This window comes from Carettochelys insculpta, chromosome 30 (assembly GCF_033958435.1).
Source record: "Carettochelys insculpta isolate YL-2023 chromosome 30, ASM3395843v1, whole genome shotgun sequence".
Lineage (NCBI taxonomy): Eukaryota > Metazoa > Chordata > Testudines > Carettochelyidae > Carettochelys > Carettochelys insculpta.
Genome location: NC_134166.1, coordinates 12,261,441 through 12,285,189, shown reverse-complemented (window position 1 = coordinate 12,285,189; position 23,749 = coordinate 12,261,441). Strand labels below are relative to the sequence as shown.

General features: G+C 66.5%; 2 protein-coding genes across 4 annotated transcripts; one reads left to right on the top strand and one right to left on the bottom strand.

Moving 5' to 3' along the window:
* Positions 1–1,761: 1,761 nt before the first annotated feature.
* On the top strand, positions 1,762–8,139 carry NFKBID (NFKB inhibitor delta). Of its 3 annotated transcripts, XR_012642879.1 has the most exons (13): positions 1,762–1,792; positions 3,736–3,839; positions 4,130–4,163; positions 4,332–4,609; positions 4,728–4,909; positions 5,134–5,239; positions 5,453–5,599; positions 5,676–5,727; positions 5,836–5,981; positions 6,257–6,373; positions 6,508–6,672; positions 6,811–7,017; positions 7,220–7,239. XR_012642879.1 is itself a non-coding variant. In XM_074981005.1 (12 exons), the coding sequence occupies exons 1-12, from the start codon at positions 1,777–1,779 to the stop codon at positions 6,877–6,879; spliced, it is 1,416 nt and encodes a 471-aa protein (XP_074837106.1). In that variant the 5' UTR covers positions 1,762–1,776; the 3' UTR covers positions 6,880–8,139. The 3 variants fall into 3 exon arrangements, 2 of the variants coding, with proteins under 2 accessions (XP_074837106.1, XP_074837107.1); XM_074981005.1 differs by having other exon boundaries at positions 6,811–8,139; XM_074981006.1 differs by lacking the exon at positions 5,453–5,599 and having other exon boundaries at positions 6,811–8,139.
* A 466-nt stretch (positions 8,140–8,605) lies between these two features.
* NPHS1 (NPHS1 adhesion molecule, nephrin) lies at positions 8,606–23,746 on the bottom strand. Its single transcript, XM_074980991.1, has 30 exons — positions 23,671–23,746; positions 23,035–23,157; positions 22,352–22,546; positions 21,895–22,017; positions 21,673–21,804; positions 21,385–21,466; positions 20,861–20,964; positions 18,940–19,061; positions 18,634–18,805; positions 17,753–17,910; positions 17,192–17,333; positions 16,708–16,832; positions 16,205–16,370; positions 15,932–16,061; positions 15,628–15,800; positions 15,282–15,422; positions 14,933–15,073; positions 14,741–14,862; positions 13,939–14,110; positions 13,303–13,459; positions 11,909–12,060; positions 11,642–11,753; positions 11,304–11,476; positions 10,755–10,805; positions 10,471–10,587; positions 10,337–10,361; positions 10,076–10,181; positions 9,459–9,567; positions 9,097–9,248; positions 8,606–8,751 (listed from the first exon to the last, which is right to left on the bottom strand). Exons 2-30 carry the CDS (start codon positions 23,093–23,095, stop codon positions 8,638–8,640), a joined length of 3,729 nt encoding a protein of 1,242 aa, XP_074837092.1. The 5' UTR covers positions 23,096–23,157; positions 23,671–23,746; the 3' UTR covers positions 8,606–8,637.
* Positions 23,747–23,749: the final 3 nt, after the last annotated feature.

The window sequence follows — 23,749 nt, the reverse complement described above, 5'->3', positions numbered from 1 at the left end:
CTGGGCTGCGTGTGGGGGACGGGGGGGGGGTCTCTCGGGCCAGGGAGGAAGGTGGAGGGGTGTGGGTGTCTATGGTGGGCGGACGGGTTGTGGGGGGAGGAAAGAGGGGTATCTATGGGGACAGGTAGCTAGGGAGAGGGGTGTGAGTGGGGTGGAGCAGAGGGGTGTTTCTGGGGGCAGATAGGTGGATAGAGCAGTGGATGCAGGGAAGGAGAGGGGGTGTGGTGGGGGGACGGGGGAGTGGGTGGGGGAAGGGGGGTGTCGATGGTGGGGGATGGGGTACCGGTGGAGGAGAAGGGGGAAGGGTGTCGATGGTGGGGGACGGGGGGTGCGAGTGGGGCTGGATAAGTGCCCCACAGGTGCGGTAATGAGGACAGACGGACGGGAGGAGACGGTACATGAGTCTCTACCTGCCCCTCTCCTCCCCGCACCCCGGCTCCAGAGTGGAACCAGTGGCTGGGACGGGGAGGCGGGGACCGCTCTTGGGGTCGTGGCTCCAGTGGGGCAGGCGCAGGGACCCCAACGCCTGGAGAACTCGGGGCGGGGGAAGCGGCGCTCAGACCGGCCCACGCCGGTCAGTTGCCGTTCCTGTCTCTTTAAATTTCTGGCTTTTCTTGTACCGTTCCGTGGTTACCATAGGAACCGGCTGCAGCCACCTCTGATTGGCTGCCCGAGGGGAACGTGCGGCTGGCGCAGAGGGAACCTTCGGGGACATGTGGGCGTTGCCTATTTAAAGGGTCCCGGGGGAGGTCGCGCCTGGGCACTAGAGTGGGGAACACCCCGGAGCCGGCAGGGAAGCGCTCGCCCTCGCTGTGACACGCTGGGCCCCCGGCGCTGGACGCCCGCCCTTGTCACTTCTGCAAACGCGGTCACTGGAACGCTGATGTCATAGGTGGGGGAACCCCTGGTCCAGCGTCGGGCGAGAACCCAGGAGTCCGGACTCCCAGCTCCACCCCCCACGCACACACTCTCTGTGCACTAGACACACATGCCAGAGCTAGAGAGAGGACCCAGGAGTCCGGGCTCCCAGCCCCACCCCCCATATACACACACTCTGCACTAGACACGCACGCCAGAGGACCCAGGAGTCCGAGCTCCCAGCCCCCTACTCTGCACCAGACACTCCCGAGTTGCGGGGGGAACTCAGGAATCCTGGCTCCTGCACAACCCACTAGCACCTCCCCACCAGAGAACCCAGGAATCCTGACTCTCCTCCCCACCTCCCCGAAAGAACCCAGGAGTCCGGGCTGCCAGCCCCCTACGCTTAGCACTATGTATGCACCCGAGAGGACCCAGGAGTCCTGGCTGTCTCCTCCAGTCCCGGCTCCAGACTCCTGGGTTCTCTCGCTGGCTGTGGGGTGTGACTAGTATATAGAAAACAACCAGGAGGAGAACCCAGGAGTCCTAACACGCAGCCTGCTCCTCTATGCGCTAGACAACACACTCCCGAGCTGGGGAGAGGACCCAGGGTTCTTGGCTACCACACGACCCACTAGCTCTCCCCTGACAACCCAGGACTCCTGACTCAAACCCTCCCCCAAGCCACCGCCGGGGAGGGAACCCAGGAGTCCTGACTGTCAGCGCCCCGCGGCGAGCGGAACGTAGTCGGGCTGGAGCCCCGCCCGCGGGGGGCGGGCAGCTGTCACCCAGCGGCCTCGGGAAGCAGGTGGCGTTTCCTCCGCGCGGGGCGGGGCAGCTCCGGCCCCTCATAAGCCGCCAGGCGCTGAGGGCCGGCTCAGTGGGGCAGTGAGCTCGCGAGGACGGCGGCCGGGGGGTATGCGCTCGCAGAAAGGTGAGTGGGGCGCGCTGGCCCTTTAAAGGGGGCGTGGCTGCGCGCCTTCGCTGGCGTGAAAGTGGGGGACTGTGCCTTTAAGGAGCGGGGGTTGGACGGGACCAGCCCGGGTCCAGGACTACCTCACGAGGCTGTGCCGGACCGGTCTCCTGGAGCCAAGCCAGAGCGTAGGACCAATGGGGGCGGGGGCTGTATGGACCGGGCCTGGCGCCTGAGTTCTCTGTATGATCTAGTCCCCGGTGCCTGGCAGGGGGGAGCCCCAATCTCAGTGCAGCCGCTGGGGGTGTGGCCCAGGCTCCCCTGCATGGCCAGGGGGTCGGGGTCTCCCAGCACGGCCCGATCTTTATTGAGTGATGCTGCGATAAGGACTGGCCGGGGCGAGTAGCTGCAGGCAGTTGGTGGGTGGGTCCTGTCCCTAGCTCTGAGGCGAGCGGGGGCTCGTGGGTAGGGGGCTGGGAGCCAGGACGCTCGGGGGGCGGGGGGGCGAGGGCGAGAGGGCGTGAAGGGATCACCTCTGGGGAGGTGGGAGGCGGGTCTGAGATGTTCCCTCCCCCGCAGTGGACCTGACAGTCAGTCCCAGGGCGCTGGTGCGTGAAGTGGAATCCCCGCGCTGCAGCCCTGCGTCACTGGGAAACCCCTGCGAGCGATGGGCCCTAACCTGGAGGAAACAGTCCCCGCCGGGCCCTCAGCCCCGGGGGACGGGGGTCTGGGGAACCCAACCCGCCCCGCCCCGCCCCCACTGAGGGGTTCCCGGGAGAAGGAGTGGGGGAATCGTCTCTGTCCTGTCCCTGAAACCCCTCTGCACTCCCAGCTGCAGGAAGTAGGGGATAGAACCCAGGAATCCTGGCTGCTAAAACAACGCCCCCCCAGGTTTCCTGGAGCCGGGGACGTGGAACCCAGGAGTCCTGGCTGCCAGCCCCCCGCGCTACCTTCCCGCCCCCGTTTCCAGGACATACTGTCTCATTTCCTAGTGGGTCGGTGTCATCTGGGTGCGAATGTCTCAAACGGGGTTTCGGTTTGCAGTGGGCGGGGGGCGGAAATGAAACCCCGTGGGGGCGAGCTGGGGGGAAGCAGGGTAGCTGGGGGAGCAGGGCAGGACTGGGGCCAAGGAGTGGCTGAGAAGTGGGAGGGGGTGGGGAAGGGGGTACATGGGAGCAGTTACAGAGCCGGAGGGGGAAGATGTGACCCCCCCCCAGGGGCGCTCTGCTCACATGGGACCCCCAGGACAAGGGGGCTGCAGGCAGGGGGCGGCGGGGGAACACCGATTCCCTCCCAGCCCTGGGCTAAGCCTCCCCTGGAAAGTGGACCCCCCCCCAGGTGTGTCCAGCCCCAGCTCTGCCAGGGGAGTGGGGGCTCCAGGACGCCTGGGTCTCTCACCAGCTCCATGCATAGAGAGAGGGAATCCAGGCGTCCTGGTGGCTCCCCACCCCCGCCTGCCGCTGGTGCCCACCCACGTCACTTCCCACGGGCGGGCGGAGTGAGCTGTTCCTTCCCGGCGTGGAAGGAACACTTCGCCGCCGGGGGCAGGGGCAGCTTCGCCGGGCTCGGGGCGGGCGGCGGCGTCAGCCGCAGCACCAGGGGCCTTGGCTCTCTGTGTCTCAGACAATCCATGACACGTTTTCCTCCTGCGGCGGCTCGGAAAGGAAAAATCCGCTGTGTAGGCACCCGCCGGTGGAAACGATTGCTGCATGGGGGTGGGGGGGAGGGCGCTGAGCCCTCCCCTTAGAGTCCTACCTGGTGTCACCAGCCCCCGAGCCAGAGAGCCCAGGTGTCCTGTCTCCTACCCCCTGGACTCCCTAGACCCCTCCCCCAGCCAGCGAGAACCCAGGTGTCCCGGGTCCCAGGCCCCACCCTGGCTCTAACTACTAGACCCCACTTTCCTGTCACTGCGGGGGGGGGAGCCAGGCACCCTGGGCTGAGCCTTGGCTTCCCTCCCCCGGCAGGCGGTAGAGGAGACAGAAGCACAGTCCCACCCCAGACAGTGAAGAAGCTTCTGGAGCAGAAGAGACGGCAAAAGACGGAGCTGGGGTATGCCGCCAGCTCTCAGGTGAGCCCCACAATTTCTCCGGCTGTCTCAGCTGCAGCCAAGACCTCCTCACCCTGGGACATCTGGGGCGTGGACCAAAGCGCCTGGTGTCCTTTCCACTCTGCCTACATTGCATGCTGCAGGAGGGGTGTCTCCTTCACTTCCTGGCCACTCACTATGTTATGTGTAGCTGTTCCCTGGGTGTCCCACCCCAGAGGCAGCTGCATCTCAGTGCCAGGCAACTTGCCCTATGGCTCCTCATTATTTTCTTTTTTTGTTTGTTTTTTGTTTGTTTTTTTTTCTCCTTGTAGATCCCAACAGATGCTATCAACCCTCCCCAGACAGGTGAGTCCAACAGGGACCCTGGTAGTTTTCCCCAGCCCCACATAAACTTCACTTCCCCTGGGGACCCACTTCTTGCCCAGGGCATGACAGCTCCAGTGCTCCAGCCCCCTCCCTCTGGAACTTATCCCCCCTGCGGTGCACCCACCCCCATGTCTCTCTCCGTTCCAGATGAGCGCGGTGTGCCGGAGCCCATGGGGCTGGGAGTGGGACCTGGGGAAGAATCAGCCCCCGGACTCCCTCCAGCTCCATACCCACCCTGGCAGGTGGACGCCTCCTGCCACGCAACCTTCCCCGACTGCCACTACCACTGCTCAGCGGCAGCCAGCAGCTACCAGCCCCCAGGCCCCATGTACGAGGTGACCGACTCCTACGCCCCTGGGGGGACCGGGGGGTTTGCAGCAGCAGATCCCTACAGCACCTTGATGGCAGCCACAGGAGATCTGGAGGTGAGGTGGGGTCTGTGGGTCGCGAGTGAGGGGCACCAGTGGGGGCTGTGTCCCCCCCTTCTCTCTCCCCTTGCCAGGTCCCTATGCCACCCCCTCAGTGGCCCTGTCCCCCACCCAGCAGGCACCCGAGTCCCCCTGGATACAGCCTGCCCAGCACAGCCCCTACCCTGACCCCCTGGAGCCAAGCAACTTCACCAACCTGGCTGGGACCCTGGACCCTGGGGAGTTGGCTCAGGCCCGAGCCAAGATCCGGAGCATGGAGCTGGCCCAGCTGCTGCAGCAGGATGAAGATGGGGACACGTAAGTGTTGGGGGCAGCTGGAGATGCCCCGAGGCCCCTGGCTATGAAGAGAGCAGGACCCAGCCCCCCTGTGCTCTGCTGGGGCAGTGGTGGGGGGGCGGGTCAGGAGGGGAACGGATGGGAGGGGGGGATGGGAGAGCCTGAGGGGGTGGAGCCACCCCAGGGCAGCCCTGGGGGGGCAGGACAGGGCAGGTCGCTGACCTCCCACTGTCCCCTCCTGGCAGGATCCTCCACCTTCTGGCGGCCCGGGGCCTGCGCCACTTTGCCCAGGCGGCGGCCGAGGCCTTCAAGGAGTGCGGGCAGCTAGAGACCAAGGAGCACAAGGGCAAGGTGAGCCGCGGGGGCTGGGGGGGGAGCTGCTTCAGGTCAAAGGTCGCACTGCTGCCGGGGGGAGGGGGAGGTCTATAGGTCAGGTGGCCAGTGGGATCAAGGGTCGCTGGGCAGCAAGGGCGTTGCTGTGCTTAGGGTCAAGGGTTACCCCCATGAGAGGTTTGCTGGGGTCCAGGCCCCTGGGGTGCCCTCTAACGCTGGGCTGCCCCCCAGACCCCACTGCTGGTGGCGGCCGCAGCCAACCAGGCTGAGCTGGTGCGGGACCTGCTGGTGCTGGGAGCGGACGCCAATGCCGCCGACCACAAGGGCCAAACGCTGCTGCACCTGGCGGCTACCTACGGCTTCCCCCATGTCCTCCTGGTGAGTGTTGCCGCAGCCCTGCCCCCCCCACCCCGGGGCACCTCCGTTCCTGTCTAACTGCCCCCCATCCCCGCAGGCCGTCATGGCAGCCGGAGTCCCTGTCAACGTGGAGGCCAGGAACTTCGAAGGTAGGACAGCTCCGGGTGGCGGGGGAGGGGGAGCTCCTGGCCTCTCCCTGACCTGGGGGGAGTGCCTGGGTGCCGACTGTAAGGGGGATATGCTCTTGGCCCCCCCAGGGCAGACCCCTCTGCACTGCGCAGCGATCGCCCACAACGCAGCCCTGCGGGCACTGGGCACCGGGACCGCCACCCCGGAACGGCTGCAGGAGGTGCTGGGCTGCATCCAGGCCCTGCTGCACATGGGGGCTGATTACACCAGCCAGGTAGGCGAGAAGGGGACGCTGCACCCTCCCCCCACCACCCCCAAGCCTGTCACACTGGTCCTTTGTGGGGGGGGGGAAGAAATTCACTGGGGGGGGCAGACCTGCCCCAGGCTCCGAGACAGACACCCCCTGCCCTCCATGCCCGCACTCTGCCTCCTGTGAAATGGGCCTTGCTGATTTCATGGAGGGTGGGGGTGCCTGGGGACTGGATTTGGTCCCCCAGCCCCCAGTCACTGCCCTGCTGTCTTTGTGATCCCCCCCGCCACCCCCTGCAGGACATTAAGAGCAGCAAGACGGTTCTGCACCTGGCCGTGCAGGACGGGAACCTGCCGCTGGTTCAGTTCTTCCTGCAGCTGCCGGGCTCCCACCTCCAGAACTTCGTCAACATGAAGGTGAGTGTGGGGGGGCGGGGGCGGCATCCTGCAGGGGAGATGCTGGGGCAGGGGGAGCCGTGTCGTGGGGAAGGCTCAGCCAACCCCGTGGGGGAGGGGGCTGTGCGTGACCCTCTCGCTCTCCTCCCCCGCAGGCCCATGGGAACACGGCCCTGCACATGGCTGCAGCCCTGCCAGGGCTCCCCTGCCAGGAGAGCCTCGTGCACCTGCTTCTGAGCCACGGGGCTGACCCCAGTGCCCGCAACCTGGAGAACGAGCAGTCGGCCCATCTGCTGCCCCCCGGGCCCAGGGGAGACCAGGTGAGATACCGCCCCCCCCGCTGTCACTTGCTGGGGGCCTGAGAACTCCAGCTCCTGAGAGAAGGGGGCGCATTCCTGCCCGGGGGGAGGTGGGGAGCCTGCAGCACCCCCTAACTCAGCCTCTTCTCTTCTCCCCAGCTGCGCCTCTTGCTGAAGAGCCGGCGTACCCCCCTCAGCCTTGCCCGCCGTCCCTCCCAGCCCCCCTAGCACCTGGCCGCAAAGGAAGGACGAGGGGCTCACTGAGTGCCACTGGGGGGCAGCGGGTGAGGGGTTTTGCTGGGAAACTGTCTGTCTGTGTGTCTATAATATTGTCTGTATTTAACTAACTTATTGCAGAGGGCCCAGGTGCCTGGGTTCTCCCTGGCGCTGCTGGGCTGCAGCCCTGGGGGGTGAAGGGGGGCTGGGGCGTGTGACTGCCCCCTGCTGGCGCAAGGTCAGGCTGTACTTGCCAATGCCACAGGTGGCAGTGGAGGGGAAGGCTGGGGCAGCCACAGCTGTAACCCCCCCAGTCTCTGTTTTCCCCCCCAGGGCTGGGAATAGAACCCAGGTGTCCTGACTTCCTCCTCCTTTTTCTTCCTCTGCCCCACACTGGGGGAGGTTGGGGGGGGCACTATTAACCCTTTCTCTGCTGAGCCTTGACTCAGTCCAAATCTGCCTGAGCACAGCCCTACCCCCACCCCCAAGTGCTGGCAGCTCCAGCCCCAGGCTCTGATTTCTATGAAATCGTGGCTCAGTTCGCAATGGACCCCAGGTGTCCATCCCCCATTTGTATCATTTCTGTGAAATGAACCTTTATGAACCACAGTGGTTCACAGAGGGGGCAGCAGGGTGGGGGGGCAGATCCAGGGGTCTGCTGTGGTGTCTCCCCCCCACTTTGTCTTTCCTCACCCTCAGATGATCCCAGTGCCACATTTCCAAGCTGGCTTGAGGGACTGACTGATGGCAGGACAATGCCCTGTACAGGTAGTGAGCAGACCAGCTGCCTGTGTTTCATAGCCCCCACGGCCCATTGTCCTTGGGCAGCAGCAGGCTGGAGTCCAGCACTGCTTTTATCACACCTGGGGGAGCGGCGTTCCAAGGTTGTTCTGGTGGAACAAAAGACGTTTCATTAAGAAATAAGTTTTAGTGCTTCTTGCCTGTTTAAACTTCACGCACAGCATCTGTGTTACCACAAACCTGTAAGCCAGATAGCCTGGTTCAACTTACAGCTGGGCCTAGTGGCCCAGCCCAAGATCTGGCTTCATCTCAGTCCTGGGCTTGCTGTTCTATGCAGCTGTGCCCTGACTACCTCACCTCAGAGGTGGCCGCATCTTAGCGTGAGACTCTTGAGCTCTAACTATGCAAGGGCAAGGGATAGAGTGTAAGCTCCTGTGGGGGCAGGCCTGTATTTTTGTTCTGTGTCCGTATGGCCTTGGCCAGTCCGGGACTGACGGGAACTCCTGTCATAATGGAACTAAAACATGTGCTTGCCAAGACCTGTGTGATTAATGGTGTCCTTCCCCCAGCTGAACCCCTTCCTTACCCCCTACCCCCAGGCATGGCCAGGTCTTCTCTGCCTGCAACTCGCAGAGTGCTGGAGCTAGAGCCTGCCTGGCGCGAGGTGGCTCACGCTGCCTTCAGCAGCACAGCACACCAGCAGCTGGGCTGGGCTCTAGGGCCTGGCCCTACCTGCAGCCCTGGTTCACCTGGTCGGGCCCAACAGTGGAACTGCTCAGCTCCACCCAGCCTCCACTCCTCCACCTGGGGGTGGCTGTCTCGGCCCAGCACGGGTGATGCCAGCCCTTCGGGGGCCTCCCGACCCCCCTGACGTCAGCCACCAGCTAGTACTCATGGCCACGAGCAGAGCAGTCCTGGCACAGCTGGGCGATTTCTGCCCCCCCTCCCGCATACAACAGGAGCCAGGGGCTGAGGAGACCATGATGGGTTTATTTCCTGGTCCAACAGCCACTGAGCCCCCAGCCCCGCTCACACCAGCTCCCCGCGCAGCTCAAAGGGCAGCCCCTCATCTGCCACCCGATCATAGATCCTCAGGGGGTCCGTGGGGCCAGCCAGGGACTTGCCCCTCCACACACAGGTACCCTGGGAAGAGAGTCAGCCTGTCAGTCACCGCACTCCTGGCAGCCAGGTAGAGAACCCAGGACCCCTGGCTCCCAGACCCCACCTCCACTAAATCCCATCCCACTCCCAGAGCTGGGGAGAAAACCTGGGAGTCCTGGCTCTCAGCCACCCCCAACCTCCCTCCCAAGAGTCTGGGAGGGGACCCAGGTGCCTTGGCTCCCTGCCCCACCCACTAGATTTCCTCCCCCCCCACCAGAGCTGGGGAGAGAACCCAGGAGTCCTGGCTCACAGCCATGCCCCCCCCACCCCCCTCCCAAGAGCCAGGGAGAGAACCTGTCTTGGGGGAACCGGGGCCCGGGCACTCACTGTGTAATCCAGTGGGGGCAGCGCCCCGGGGTAAAGGGGGGGAGGCGCGGGCCGGTAAAGAGCCCCCAGTTCCTCATAGAGCCCCTGCTCCATCACATCCTCGTATTCGTGGGGGTGGGCGGGGCCAAGCCAGCGGGCTGGGGGCACCGAGTCTGGAAGGGCAAAGGGATGGGTGGGGGGGTCAGGCCAAGGAGTGCGGGGGCTTTCCCCACTAGGGGCCACAGCTCTCAGAGGGCCCCAGGGGAGCAGGGACTGAGGCCGCTCTGGGGATGCCATGGGGCTCCAGCCCCTGCATGTGTGGCCTGGGCACAAGCTGGTGAGGGGGGGCGGGGGCCAGCTCTGCCTCTCCCCCACACACCCACCTGCATTGCTAGTGTCCATCTCCCCCTCAGCGTGCTCGGGGTGGGGGGGCAGCTGGGGGTGGTACTGTCGGATGGGCACGTGTCCTGGCCAGGCGCTAACCGAGCTGCCCTGCAGGGGAGACACCCTGTCAGCCCGGCCTGAGAGCACAGTGAAGGGGGGGCAGCCTGAGGCCTCCCCCCCCGGCCCTGCTGCCCCCCCGCCACCGTACACAGCCCACCACCCCCGGCCCCGGGGGCAGCTTTCCCAGGGAGAGGAACCCCTGTCAACTGAGCCCCATGTCCCAGCACAGCGCCCCCTGCTGGGCCCCCGTCCCCTCCTCTGCAGCACAGCGCCCCCTGCTGGGCCCCCGTCCCCCTCTGTGCAGCACAGCGCCCCCTGCTGGGCCCCCACCCCCATCTCTGCAGCACAGCGCCCCCTGCTGGGCCCCCATCCCCCTCTCTGCAGCACTGCACCCCCTTCTGGGCCCCCGTCCCCCTCTGTGCAGCTCAGCGCCCCCTGCTGGGCCCCCACCCCCATCTCTGCAGCACTGCACCCCCTTCTGGGCCCTACCCCCTTGCAGCACAGCGCCCCCTGCTGGGCCCCACCTCCTGGCTGCCCCACAGCCTTGTCCACTCACCTCAGAGGATTCACTCCTCTCCGAGTAGCTGTCCAGGAGGGTGCGCCGGGCGGCTGGGTTCACTGCTTCCCCCACACTGTAGTCATTGGCAGCACTGGGCTTCCTGCTGCAGGGGAAAGGTGGGAGCCAGGGTGCCGGACACCTGGGTTCTCGCCCAGCTCTGGCGGGGGGAGGGGGGCTGTGGTTGTGTCGGGGTGTTGGAGGGCAACGGGACAGAGGAATCCCTGCCCCCCCATGTGCCCTGCCCCCCATGACACTCACCTCGCCTCAGCCTCCTGTTGGACCCCTGTAGTCAGAACCAGAAGAGAGCAGGATCAGCCTGCGCAAGGCCTGCTGTGGGTGCAGTGAGCTTCCCTGGGGCAGTGCCACAGGGTCAGGAGAGGGGGAGGGGTTACCTGCCCGTGCCTGGCGCCGCCGGAGCAGGCAGGCGAGGAGGGAGCCGTTGGAGAGCAGCAGCAGGGCCCCCAGCGCACTCATTCCCCCAAGGAGAGCTGGGGGCACCGCTGGGGCTTCTGGGGAAGCAGAGGGGAGCGTTAGCAGGAGGCCAGGAGCCGGCCCGAGGGGACAGGAGGGTCCTATTGCTGCCCCTGAGCCGGCCTGTGACCCGCTCGGACCACGTCACCTGAGCTGGGGAGAACCCAGGCGTCCGCCCCCCCCAGTCCCCCTCCCTGGTACCCACCTGCTGTCGGTGCTTCAGGCTCCACAGCCGGCGGCTCCTCCAGCTGCAGCTCTGAAATGGCATCAGCCCCGGCAGGTTCGAACCCCTCAACCTGCAGCACGACTTCCCCAGCCCGGCCCAGCCCGGCCCCCCAAGCCCAGCACAGGGCATCCCCTGCCCAGCCCAGCACGACTTCCCCAGCTCAGCCCGGCCCAGCACAGCCCAGCACAGCCCAGCACGGCTCCCCCAGCCCCGCACAGCTCCCCCAGCACAGCCCAGCCCAGCATGACTCCCCTAGCCCGGCACAGGGTGCCCCCCCCACCCAGCACAGCTCCCCCAGGCCAGCATGACTCCCCCAGCCCAGCACGCCCCGCCCAGCACAGCCCAGCACAGCTCCCCCAGGCCAGCCCAGCATGACTCCCCCAGCCCAGCACAGGGCCCCCCAGCCCAGCACAGCCCCCACAGCCGCCTGCCACAGCAAGTAGCACCCCTGGCCCCCAACCCACCCACCGCCGGCCACAACCCCCCACATGGCACGGCACCCCCCAGCACCTCCCCCTGAGCTCCCACCTGCAGTGGTGACGGTGACGCTGGGGCCCTGGGCGCTTTCCCCCAGGGCATTGTGGGCACTGACGCCCACGCTGTAGGGGGTGGCTGGGCTCAGCCCCGTCAGGGTAAAGGCGGGGGTCTGGGTGGGGAACACATCCACGTACACGGCACTGGGGGCACCCGGCCAGCGATACCTGGGGGGAGACAAGGGGTTGCGGGACCCCAGGCTGGGGGAGCCCAACTCATCTGCCCTCAGCTAACAGGGGCTCCACCATGCCAGCCCCACGGCCCCTCCCTCCTCCCCCCACCCACGCCAGCCCCCCCCCCCAGCCCTGAGGCCCACCTGCCCCTCCCCCTACCTGATGCGGAACCTCTGGGGCAGCCCCCCATCAAACCCGGGGATCCACTCCAGGGCAGCTGAATTGTGGGTGACGCTCACAGTCTTTAGCCCTGTGGGGGGGTCAGGGCGGCCTGTGTGGAGGGAGAGAGATCGAGATGACCCGGCTCCCCCTTACTCCTGACCCCCAGCCCCGTGCTAGCCCAGCCCCCAGCCCTGCTGGTGCCCCTCACTCCTGACCCCCAGCCCCGTGCTAGCCCAGCCCCCAGCCCCCAGCCCTGGGCCGCACTGGTGCTGAGCAGCTGGACGTCAAGCCGGTCGGTGCCCAGCGCGTTGCTGGCGAGGCAGGTGAAGGTAGCGTAGTCGTGCACCGCGCTGACGTTGGCGATGGTCAGGGTGCTGCTGTGCCAGGTGCCCTCGTGCCACGTGTGTTCTGTGTACCTGGGGCAGGAGACGGGGTCAGACCTGGGAACAGCCCAGACCCAGGTGCCGAATGGGAGCCAGGACCGGACTACAGCAGGGAGCTGATGAGGACAGAGGCAGGGGGAGATCCCGGCCCCAGCTCAGAAGCCGGCTGGGAGCAGCCGAAGTGCAGGAGCCCCGGCAGTGTTGTACCTGTAGGTGTCTGGGTGTCACTGGGGTGCCCTGGGGCCAGGCTGGAGGCGCATTAGCTCAGAAATCCAGCACCGCTGTGCCAAAGTGGGAATTTTCTGTGACTTTTTCATGATGCTGCTGCCTGCCTCAGTTTCCCTGTCTCTGGGGGGCAGCGCCGGAGCCCTGGGGCAGCCAGGGTGGGTTAAACAGCTGCCTGGAGCCCACCCACAGCCAGGGCCTGAGACCAGATGCCAATTCTCCCAGAGCAATCCGAGTGGGGACGCCAGGCCGCTCAGGGGTCATGCTTTAAGCAGCGTGTGGCAGAGGGTGGGACCCATGGTGTAATGCCAGAGGCAGGCAGTGAGAGTCCAAAAGCCCCAGGCAGATGGATGGTGAGAATGCCAATCGCCATGGTCACCAGGAAATCTCCCCTGCTAAGGTCGCAGCAGCGAGACTGTGGGGCAGCCCCACATCAAACCCGGGGAATCCACTCTGGGGCAGCTGAATTGTGGTGATGCTCACAACCTTTAGCCCTTTGCGGGGGGGGTCAGGGTGGCCTGTGTGGAGGGGGAGAGAGACCTAGATCACCCAGCTCCCCCTTACTCCCGCCCCCCCAGCCCCATGCTACTGGCCCTGCCCGATCTGCAGCTGGGGGATTGTGTACCAGAGCTGACTGACACAGGTTCCTGAGGGCTAGGAGCTCCGGCTGGTGGAGGATGTGGGTCCCAAAGGACCCGACACCCCCATCGTAGGGGTTTTGTCTTAGAATTGCCCCCGTGCCCTGGCTCCTGCCTCCCACAGGGGAAAATCCTGCCCTTGGTGGGTCCCCCAGGTGTGCAGGTGTTGGGGGACCAGCCAGCAGGTCCCAGTGGGACAAGGGCCAGCTTTGGAAGTGATGGCAGCGGTGCCCTGGCACTGCCAGCGAGGCGGCGCTGGGAGAGGAGGAAGCGGGGCAGGGACACCTCCGGGCTTCCTGGTGCATCAACCCCGCCCCACTTGGCCAAGGCGGCTCGGCCCATGGGGGCTGGGTGCACAGGTGCGTGGTGGTTAGCGGGTGCCCCCGCCCCCACCCAAGCAGGGCTCTCCTACCTGGGGTTGTCGGGGGGCAGGGCCACCCCGTTCTTGGCCCAGCTGAACTGCACGCTGGGGACCCCCTGGGCGCGGCACTGCAGGGCAGCCGGTGAGCTCCCGTCGCCAGGTACAGCCACTTTCCCCAGCCCCATGCCCTTCTCAATCTCTGGCTTGACTGGAGAGAGAGAAATGGGGGTTAGTCTGGGCACTGAGGGGCAGCATTAGTTAGCTGGGGGGGCCCTTGAAGGATCAGTAAAATCTCTGGGGAGAGGGATGTTCTGGGGGGGTCCTGCAGGACTTCTGGGGACCCCCAAGTGATGTGGGGGGTCTGCGGGGGGAGGAGGGAAGTGATCCCAGGGGACGGGCAAAGGACACAGTGAGAGACAAGAAGGGGTGCTGGGATCCAGATTGTTTTCTGGGGGCAGCTCCCTGGATGGGGGCGTTCCAAAGTGGGAAGTCTCCAGAGGGGCTCGGAGGGTCCCCAGGATGGAGAGGCCGTGTGTGAGGGGGATCTCTGGGCTGGGGGAGGGGCAGTGTGTGTGGGGATCCCCTGGGGGTGTTGGGGTGGGAGGGGGCAGAGAGTGGGGGCTTCTGAGGGGGGGCCCTGGGCTGGGGGGTTCCCGGGAAGGGAGGGGACCTATTTGGGGCACCCACAGCGCACAATGAGGCGGGCACTGCCCCGTGCGGGGGGGGGCACCCCGTTGTCCACACGGCACTCGTACAGCCCGGCCTGTGCCCGCCGGGCCCCCCGGATCCGCAGCCGCCCCACGGCCCCTGAGGCCTCCGGCTCCAGCTCCAGCTCCTCCAGGCTGCGCTCCTCCGTGCCCTGTGGAAAGGAGGCGGTCAGCAGGCAGAGGGTGGGGAGTCATAGGTCATTGGGCAAGGGCAAAGGTCACGTTGGGGAGTTCAAGGCTCAGGCAGGCAACAGCAAACGCTAGTTTGGGAAAAATGCAAAGCCGGGTGAGGTCAGAGGTCAGGGAGGTGAAGGGGCAAAGGGCACGTCAAGGTAAAGGTGACAGGAAGTCAAAAGCTCTGGGAGGGGACTAAGGTCACCTAAAAGATGTCAAAGGTCAGGGCGGAGGTCAAAGCTCAGAAGTCAGCACAGAGGGCAAAGGGCAGCGTGTGCACAAAGCTCACCCAAGAGCTGCAGATGCCCAAAGGCACGTGGCGGGGGGGTCGGTGGCCAGACCCTAAAGGCTGGAGTAGGAGGTCAAAGGTCACAAACTGGGGTTGAGAAGATAGAGGCCAGACCTGGGCATGTGAGGGTCAACGGTCACATAAAAGACGTGAAGGGTCAGGGTTCAATTCAGAGGTCAGACAAGAGGGCAAAGGTCAGCTGAGGGGCTCCAGCCACAAAATCATTGGGGTACTTCTGACACACTGTGGGGGGATGGGGCCAGGTCAGGTTGGCCCTGCCCGAGGGCAAAGGTCACAGGTGGTTCATGCCCCCCCTTACCAGCCACATCCACTGGAACATGCCCGTGGGGGCGGGGTTGGCGTCGGCCACACAGACGAGTTCAGCCACGGCGCCCAGGTCCACGTAGATGGGGTCCCGCAGGCTGCGGATGGAGGGGGCATCTGGGGACACAGAGGGGACTGGGTCAGGGGTACACAGAGCTAGGGGCGAGGGCAGGGGACTGGGGCTTACAGTGCACGTCCAGGTGGAGGTGAGTCTCATTCTGCCCCTCAGGGTTCTGGCACCGCACCCGGTACGGACCCGCATCAGCCCGGCTCACGTTCCAGATGGACAGGCTGCCCCCCTCCTGCAGGTGGTGCCGGGGAGACCCCTCTGCAAGACAGAGAGGGGGGGATCGCTCCCAGACCTTGTGCCCAGCCTGGGCACGGACAGCGCCCCCCAAACTCACAGCCCATCCCCCCTCCCCGTGTGGGAACCCCCTCTTCCGGTGTGGGCATGGACAGCTCCCCCAGCTCATACCCCACCCCCAAATCATCCCCATAGGGAGCCCCTAATATCTACCCCAAAGCCCTGCCTCCACCTGGGATCAGCGCCTTCCCACGGAAGCTCCAGCTGCAGCTCAGGTCGGGGGGGTTGGCAGAGACGCGCAGCGGCAGCTCCGCCGCCCCATGTTCCACGGCCTGGGCCACGGCCGGCTGCTGCGCCGAGAACTCGGGGGGGTCTGTGGGCACACAGGGGGCAGCAGGAGCTGAGATCCTTGTTCCCTGCAGCACAGCACCCCCTGCTGGGCCCCACCCCACCCCCTGCAGCACAGCGCCCCCTGCTGGGCCCCACCCCACCCCCTGCAGCACAGCGCCCCCTGCTGGGCCCCCACCCCACACCCTGCAGCAAGGTCCCCCATCCCCAGGCGGGGGGCGAGCTCTCACACAGGACGTTGAGCTTGTAGAAGGTGTTGACGGTCTCTGCCAGGGCAGAGCTGTAGGCCTGGCATGTCACTCGCCGCCCGTTGTCAGAGGACGACACCACCAGGGTCACCTTCCCCGAGGTGGAGACACCCCCAAACTCTGCCGACTTTCGCCCCAGATCCACACCCTTCAGCCTGGAAGGGCAGCACAAGGCAGGACAGCAGGGGCTGTGAGCTAGGAGTGAGGGGCACTGGCAGAGTTGGGGGGCCGGGGCTGGGACAGTTGAGGGGCTGTGGGTCGGGAGTGAGTTGGCACCTTCTCTTACCTCTCTGCATCCTTGAACCAGGTCAGGGTGGCGAAGGGGTTGCTGCTCCCAATGGTGCAGGTCAGGGTCAGCGTCTGGCCACGTCGCACTTCCTTGGCCATGGTCGTGATCTTCACATCTATGGGGGGGACTGGGCATCGGGGGGCAAAGGGGCAGAACTAAGGCAGGGTGTTACTGCCACCGCCCTATGGGGGTGCTGGGCCTTTGAGCAGGGGGTTGGTTGGCCCTGATACGACCCTACGCCCCACCCCGAGCCCAGCCCCAAGGACACACATTGGATGTGGAGGCGGGTGTGGGCTGTGAGCGCTGGGCTCTTGCCGTCGGAGGCGTTGCAGCGGTAAGTGGCCAGGTTGTCACTGGGGCTGGTGGTCAGGATCAGTTCTTTGGAGACGATCTTGCCCGAGGCCACCTGGGTCCCCTCCTTGAGGGACTTGGTGTCCTGTTGGGAGAGCCCAGAGCTTTGTGAGCGACCCAGAGATGCAGCCACCTCTGGGGAGGAGCAGTTGGGCGACAGCTGCATATAAAGGCTCTGGGTAGGGCTCACCCATCACAGAACTGAGGCCATCTCTGGGCTAGGCTGTGTCTCATTTCAAGGGGAGAGAGCCCCCTGCCAAGGGCCCACCCCACTGGCCACAGCATGGCTCCTTCACTGAGCCCCTCCATGCTTCCCTCAGCACAGCACCCCCACTGAGCCTCACCCCCCAGCTCTCTGAAGTAGAGCACCTACTGCCAAACCCCACACCCCATTCTCCCCACAGCCCGGTGCCCCCCAGGACCTTGATCCAGACAAGGCGGGGGACGGGGTTCCCCCCGCTGGCGAAGCAGGTCAGCTTGACCTTGGTGCCGGCCCGGAATCGGCTCTCGGGGGGTGGGACCTCCAGCCAGACCTTCTGGGGTGGGTCTGTGGGGTGAGGAAGGAAACAAAGGGTCATGTCAATCAACTCCTGTGTTGTCACAACAATGTGTATCAGCCCCTCCCAACAGGGGTGCAGCCCCCCACTTCCCCAGAACCCCTGTTCAGCCCCCCCCGGCTGGTGTAAGGGTGCAGGGCTGCCTGGAGCATGGGGGGAGTCTAATCTAACTCAGGGGGTGTGGGGCAGACTGGGGGGGTGTCTCCCCTCCCCCGGGCCTCCACTTCCTCTGCCCCCACCCCCATTCTCACTCCAGCCCCACCACCCACAGCCCCTTTGCCCGGTCTCAGCTGCACTGCCCCTGGGCACCACCCCACCTTGCCCTGCCCTGCCCTGCCCGGAGGCTCACACTGCACGTGGAGGGGCAGGCTGGCGCTGCGGGTGAAGAGCACAGCCTCATTGAAGGCCTCACAGGTGAGGGGCAGCCCGTTCTCCTCCCGCCGGGCCACATGCGTCAGGTTGGAGATGGTCACCATCCCACCATGCGCCGCCTGGGGAGAGAGCCTCGCACCCAGCCCCTCCTCCCCAGCTGGAGGGGGAGATGGGGTAGGGGCCTGTCCCCTCCAGGGGGCACTGGGTTCCCTCTGGCTTCAGGGCGGGGAGTGGCTGGTTCGGGGAACAGCAAATGGGGTGAGGGCCTGTCCCCTCCAGGGGGCACCAGGTCCCATCTAGCTGTGGGGTGGGGTCTGTCTGGCTGAGCAGGATGTGGAAACTGAGGCACACATAAGAGGAGGGGGGCTCATTGAAACTCACGAAGGATTCAGAGAGAGGCCGCTGGCTCCCACCCCTCCCTCGCTCTAACCACTGGACCCCACTCTCCTTCAGGAGAACCCAGGGGTCCTGGCTCCCAGCCCCCCTGCCCCAGTTTCCCCCGGCTCCATGTCTCCCCCTGCCGTGGCCGGGAACTGACCTCGGAGACGGTGACCTCGGTGGTGGTCAGTTCCCGCCAGCCCAGCCACCAGCGCAGCTGCACTGGTGGGTTGCTGGGGCCAGTGGAGCAGGACAGCGTGATCTGCTTGTTCTCGGGGGTGCTGCTGGAGCCCAGGATGGAAACCTCTGTGGGGAGAACTGGGGCGGGGGGGAGAGACCTCAGAGCCCCAGCACGGGGTGCTGTGGGGCAGGGGGGCGGGCTGGGGGTTCGGGTACTGGCCCATCCGGGGATGAATGGCAGGCAGGGGGATGCTGGTACTGGGGGGATGTGGGACACTCACAGACCATGTGCAGGGTGAGACTGGCCAGCAAGGGGCGCTGTTGGGGGTGGCTGGGGGCAAGCCGGGGGTGTTGGGGGATGGGGGAGGGGCACTCACAGACCACGCGCAAGGTGAGAGTGGCCAGCAGGGGGCGCTGTTGGGGGGGGCTGGGGGCAAGCCGGAGTGTTGGGGGGCAGGGGCGGGGGCGGGGCACTCACAGACCAGGTGCAGGGTGAGACTGGCCAGCAGGGGGTGCTGTTGAGGGGCTGGGGCAAGCTGGTGGTGTTGGGGGGCGGGGGAGGGGCACTCACAGACCACGCGCAGGGTGAGAGTGGCCAGCAGGGGGCGCTGTTGGGGGGACTGGGGGCAAGCCGGGGTGTTGGGGGGCAGGGGCAGGGGCGGGGCACTCACAGACCACGCGCAGGGTGAGACCGGCCAGCAGGGGGCGCTGTTGGGGGGCTGCGGCAAGCCGGGGTGTTGGGGGGCAGGGGCAGGGGCGGGGCACTCACAGACCACGCGCAGGGTGAGACCGGCCAGCAGGGGGCGCTGTTGGGGGGCTGCGGCAAGCCGGGGTGTTGGGGGGCAGGGGCAGGGCACTCACAGACCACGCGCAGGGTCAGGCTCGCCAGCAGGGGCCGGGGGGATACGTGGTTGGTGGCTTCGCAGCACAGCTGGGCCCCGTTGTCCTCCGGTTTGATGCTGAGCGTCAGGAGGCTGCGGGAGGCCTGGCCGGTGTCGTCCGTCTCCCAGCTGGTGGAGACCACGGCCCCGTTCTGCGGGGATATGGGTCAACGTCCCCTCCGGCCCCGCCGGTGCCCCTCACTCCCGGCCCCCAGCCCCGGGGTCCCCACCAGCCCTGCTGGTGCCCCTCCCTCCCGACCCGCAGTCCCCTGCCTGTCCTTGTTACCTTTAGCCATTGCAGCGTGGCCAGGGGGTTCCCGCTCTGCGCGATGCAGGTGAGTTTCAGGATCTCCCCAGCTTTGATTTCGGGGCGCTTGTACCCTTCGATGGTGGGTGGCTGGGGCGGGACTGGAGGAAAGGGAGAGCAATCACGGCTGGGGGGACCCCCCGAGCAGGGAGCTGAGACCCCACAGCCTGTGCTCCCCACGTCCCTGCCTGAGGGTGGGGAGTCAGTGGCGCAGCCCCATGGATTTGAGCGAAAACCTGCCCCCTCCTGTTCCCGTACCCCGGGGGGGCAGCTTTGGTGGATCGGAGGGTCAGAGAGCTGTCAGGGCCGCAGAACAGAAGGCGGCGGCGGAGGGAGGACCCGGACAGAGAGACAGACAGAGGGATCGCACAGGGGAATCACACAGGGTCGTCTCCCCACGGCAGGGCCCCTCCGTGGCCTGAGCAGCTCCACCCGCTCTCCGTGGGGCGCTGGGCTCACAATTAGGGCGATTAATGAGCCGCCTAATGACTCTCCCGCTGGGCGAGGAGTGGGTGTGGAACTCCCCCATCAAACAACCTCGCTCCACCCCTCTTGCCTTCCCCACCCGCGAGCCACGCACTACACGGGGGCGGGGGAGACCAGTTCCGCTGGGTGTCCCCGGGGGGGCGGGGGCAGAGAGAGGCGAGAGACAGACCTTCCCAGCGCCCCGATCTCCTCGGGGCGTCAGGGGCGAATGGTTATGGGGCAGCCTCGCACCCCCTGGGACTCAGCTACTATGCGCTTCCAGGGGGAGGGGCGGGGGACAGGACTGCCCCTTACCCCCCCACACCCCCACACACGTGTTTCCATCCACGGGTGGAATAAATATTGCTCTGTGGCGGAGGCCTGTGCGCGGGCCGCCGTACATATGGGTATACAGTTCCACTGTCGCTCGCGGTGATTCAGGACAATGGTGCGAGCGTTTTCGCGCCCCGGACGTGGAACTCGGGCTTGAGATAAATACGGTAAGAGGGCGTGAGGCGCGTGTGTTAAGAGAAGTACGGTAAGGGGGCGCGAGGAGCGGGTGTTAAGAGAAGTACGGTAAGAGGGCTGATCTGGCTGGGTGCGAAAGGGACCCTGGGGTGCGCCGGGGCCAGGACAGAGCCGGGGGCTGCGGCGGCACTTCCGCGCTGCAACGAGGGGCGCCCGAGGGGGGGCGGGAGAGGAGGAGGAGGAGGAGGAGGAGAAACCAGCGCTCCCGGGGCGAGCAGTGCGCTCAGACGGGGCTCACCGGCCACCGCCTGCCGCCCCCGGGGAGCTGCGCCCGCGCTGGGGGAGCCTGGCCCGGCCCGGCCTCGGACTTCGTTAGCTCGGCCCATGGGGAGCGGGTAGCAGAGTGGGAACTGGAGCAGCGTGTGAGCGTGTGCACGAGCGAGTGTGAGTACGAGCGTGTGCACGAGCGAGTGTGTGCACGAGCGAGTGCACGAGCGAGTGTGAGTGTGAGCAAGCGTGAGCCCCCCAGATGCTATTGCTGTGCTCTCAACACACGCCGGGCGCTGCCTCCCCGCAGAGAGACTCCGCCGGCGGCCGAAGCGGCTCTCGCCCCCGCGGGCTCATCACCTCATAGATAAAAGTGTGGGGTCTTCCGGCTGCTGCGTGCGGGGGCCTGGCGGGGGGGGGGGCAGAGCCGGGAGCGGCTGCAGGTCTGGCGTGGGGGGTGTCGGCCCCGGGCTGGCCGCCGAGGGATCGGGGCCGACACCCCCCACGGCCACGCCCCGCTCCTGCAGGTCCCGGCTCTGGGGCCGGTGGCTGGAGCTACGAGCCCGGGCCCGGTTCAGCTCCGCCTGCCCGTCGGGCTGGCCAGCCCCGTGTCCTGCAGCCCCGCGGGCCGGGGAGGGGCCGGGTCTCCGCACCGCTGTCCCGGGGATGGGGGGCCGGTCCGGGTGGGGGCGACACTCACACAGAACGTTCATGGTGAAGGCAGCCAGCAAAGGGGCCGCCGCAGCCTCGTGGGCCGCAGCGCACACCAGCCGCTTCCCGTTGTCCGAGCTCTGCGGGGTGATCCTGGGGAGAGACGGGATCGGGCTGAGCCAGCCAGCGCCGCGGGGCGGAGGGGGGCCGGAGGGGAGGGGGTAGGGCTGGGCTGGGGGGCTGCGGGACACTGGCAGGGCTGGCCCAGGGGGGAGGGGTCAGGGCTGAGGGGGCTTTGGGTTGGGGTGTGGGGCACTGGCAGGGCAGGGGGGAGGGGACAGGGCTGCGGGGCACTGGCAGGGCTGGGCCGGGGGGGAGGGGGCAGGGCTGAGGGGGCTTTGGGTTGGGGTGTGGGGCACTGGCAGGGCTGGGCCGGGGGGGAGGGGGCAGGGCTGAGGGGGCTTTGGGTTGGGGTGTGGGGCACTGGCAGGGCAGGGCAGGGCTGGGCCGGGGGGAGGGGACAGGGCTGCGGGGCACTGGCAGGGCTGGGCACCCTCCCCTGGCTCCTCTCACGTGAGTACGGCCTCGGTGCTGGAGAGCTTCTCGCTGGAGCCAGACTGCACCTGGTGCGACACCTCGGGGAGGGGGCTGCCATCTGGGGAGAGGGGCAGTTAGAGGAATGGGGTTCCCAGCACAGCCCCCCCCCCCCCGCCAATCCATCACTTCTTCGCTGGGGCCTCCCCGCAGCTGCGTCCCTGGGAGAGATGCCCAGATACCGGGGGCACAAAGAGACATTTCCAGGGCCTGTCCCCCACAGACCCTTTGGGTCCCTCCCCTGGCCAGGCCCAGGGCCTCCCTCACCCTTGCTGAAGGAGATCTCTGCGGCCGGCTTGGCATCCCTGGCGATGCAGGTCACCCTGTGCTCCACACCAGCCACCCAGGTCACAGTGCTGTTGGCCTCGTACTCCTTGAGGACGGGTGGCTTGGGGGGCACTGCAGGGGAGTGGAAATGAGGCTTGGTCCTGCCAAGTCCCCTCCCCCGGCTCCCCAGAGCCAAACCTCCCCCGCTTCGCCCCAGCTCACCCAGCACGCTGAGCAGCGCCGTGCGCGAGATGATGGCCGGACTCTTCTCAGAGCGCCCTGCCTGGCACTCGTAGCTGCCGTCATCCGCCAGCCGGCTGCCCGCAATCCGCAGGTGGTGCTCCCCTGCCAGGCAGGGCAGAAGGCATGGGGAATCCGAAGGGCCTGGGCACCTGGCTGCTGTGCCTGGCTGTGCTCCCAGCCCTCCCTGCTCCAGCCATGGGATCCCACTCCCCTGCCAGTGCTAGCATGGAACCCAGGAGTCCTGGCTCCCAGCTCTCCCTGCTCCAACCACTAGACCCCATTTCCCCCCCAAAGCTGGGTTAGAACCCAGGAGTCGTAGAACAGGGCCAGTTAGGGCTTTCACCAGCTGTCCATGGCCAGCCTGGAGGTGGGAGGGACAGAGGACACGTCAGCCTGAGCCACACGCAGCTGTCTGGAGGCCAGCCTGAGGCCTCACCTTTGCTGGGCTCGCCCGTCATGCTGTAGCGGGGGAACCCGGGGATGTTTCTGTCCGGCCCGAGCAGTAACCCGTCCTTCACCCACTGCACTGCACCCGAGCGGTTCTCCACCACGCACTGCAGGACAGCAACAGCCCCTTCCAAGACAGTGACATTCTCGGGCTCCACTCGGAAGGTCTGCTGCAGGCTGGCCCCTGCAGGAGGGAACATGGGAGGGATGGCCCTGGCCTCTAGTCGCTCAGATTTCATGTCGCCATTGATCATCCATTAATTATTGCAGGGGTCACACGCCAGAAGCCCACTCTCCCTGGCCCATCTGAGCCCCCAGGTGCAGGAAGCTGCAGCCCTGGAGCACCTCCCTTCCTTTTGCATCCTGCTTGGCCTGTTGTTTAGATCTGTCCGGGAGCTCTAGAACAAGGCAGGTTTGAAGGAAATGGGCCGCAGTGCTTTGGAGTGGCAGGTGGGCCAGAACGCCCAACAGCACTGACTTTGGGGGCCTGGCTCGTAACTCGGAGAAGACCAGCTGGGTTGGACAACTTCCAGCCGTGGATCCCTCCAGCGAGATGCAGTGTGGGGCCCTTACACCACCTGGCAGGGTGTGGTGGGGCAAGCTGTGGGGCTGGAGATCGGGTGGCCTGTGTCTGTCTCGTGTCGGTCCTGGGATACTGGCGGAAGTTCTCACCTCTCACGCAGGCGCTGAGGAGCAGACAGAGGAAGGCGGTGAGGGGTTCCTCACACCCCATCCCCACCAGCGCTGCTGGGACAGGCGGGAGGATGAAGGGGACTGCTGGGGATGGGTGGGAACCTGAAATACAACAGCAGAGGTGCTGGTGGTGTGTGGGGTGGAGTGAGCTGCCCTCCATCCCCGGCCATGCCCACTCCCCAGCGAGAGCCCTTCCACCCCTGGCCTGGCACTTGCAGACACCACCCTCTGGCACCCAGCCCTACCCTATGCCCTCCGTCTCCTGGGGGTTCTGTCACAGCTCCCCCCATCCACCTACCTCCCCAGTCTCCTTGTTCCAGGGCAGGAACCAGGAGCATCTCTCCCGCCTCCCCCCACCCCTGCCTCCTAACCCCCCTGCCCCTCCCCCAGAACCCAGGGTCTGATCTACAGAGTGAACCAAAAGAGGCCAGGCCTGCTGCCATGTAGGGGTGGGGCAGGGCCACAGCCACAACCTGCTTCCCTGCCCCCCCATCAGACCCCCAGGACCATCCCACCCATATCCCCCAACCCCCCCGCATCAGGCTCCTGGGACCCATATCCTCCCAGTCCAAATCTGACCCCTGGCCCCATCCTTCACTATAGGCCCCCACTCACCCAGCACCCTGGCCCCCGGAGTGCCCCCAGCTCCGGGCAGGAGGGTCTCTGGGGCTCACCAGCCCGTGTGTGCCCAGCC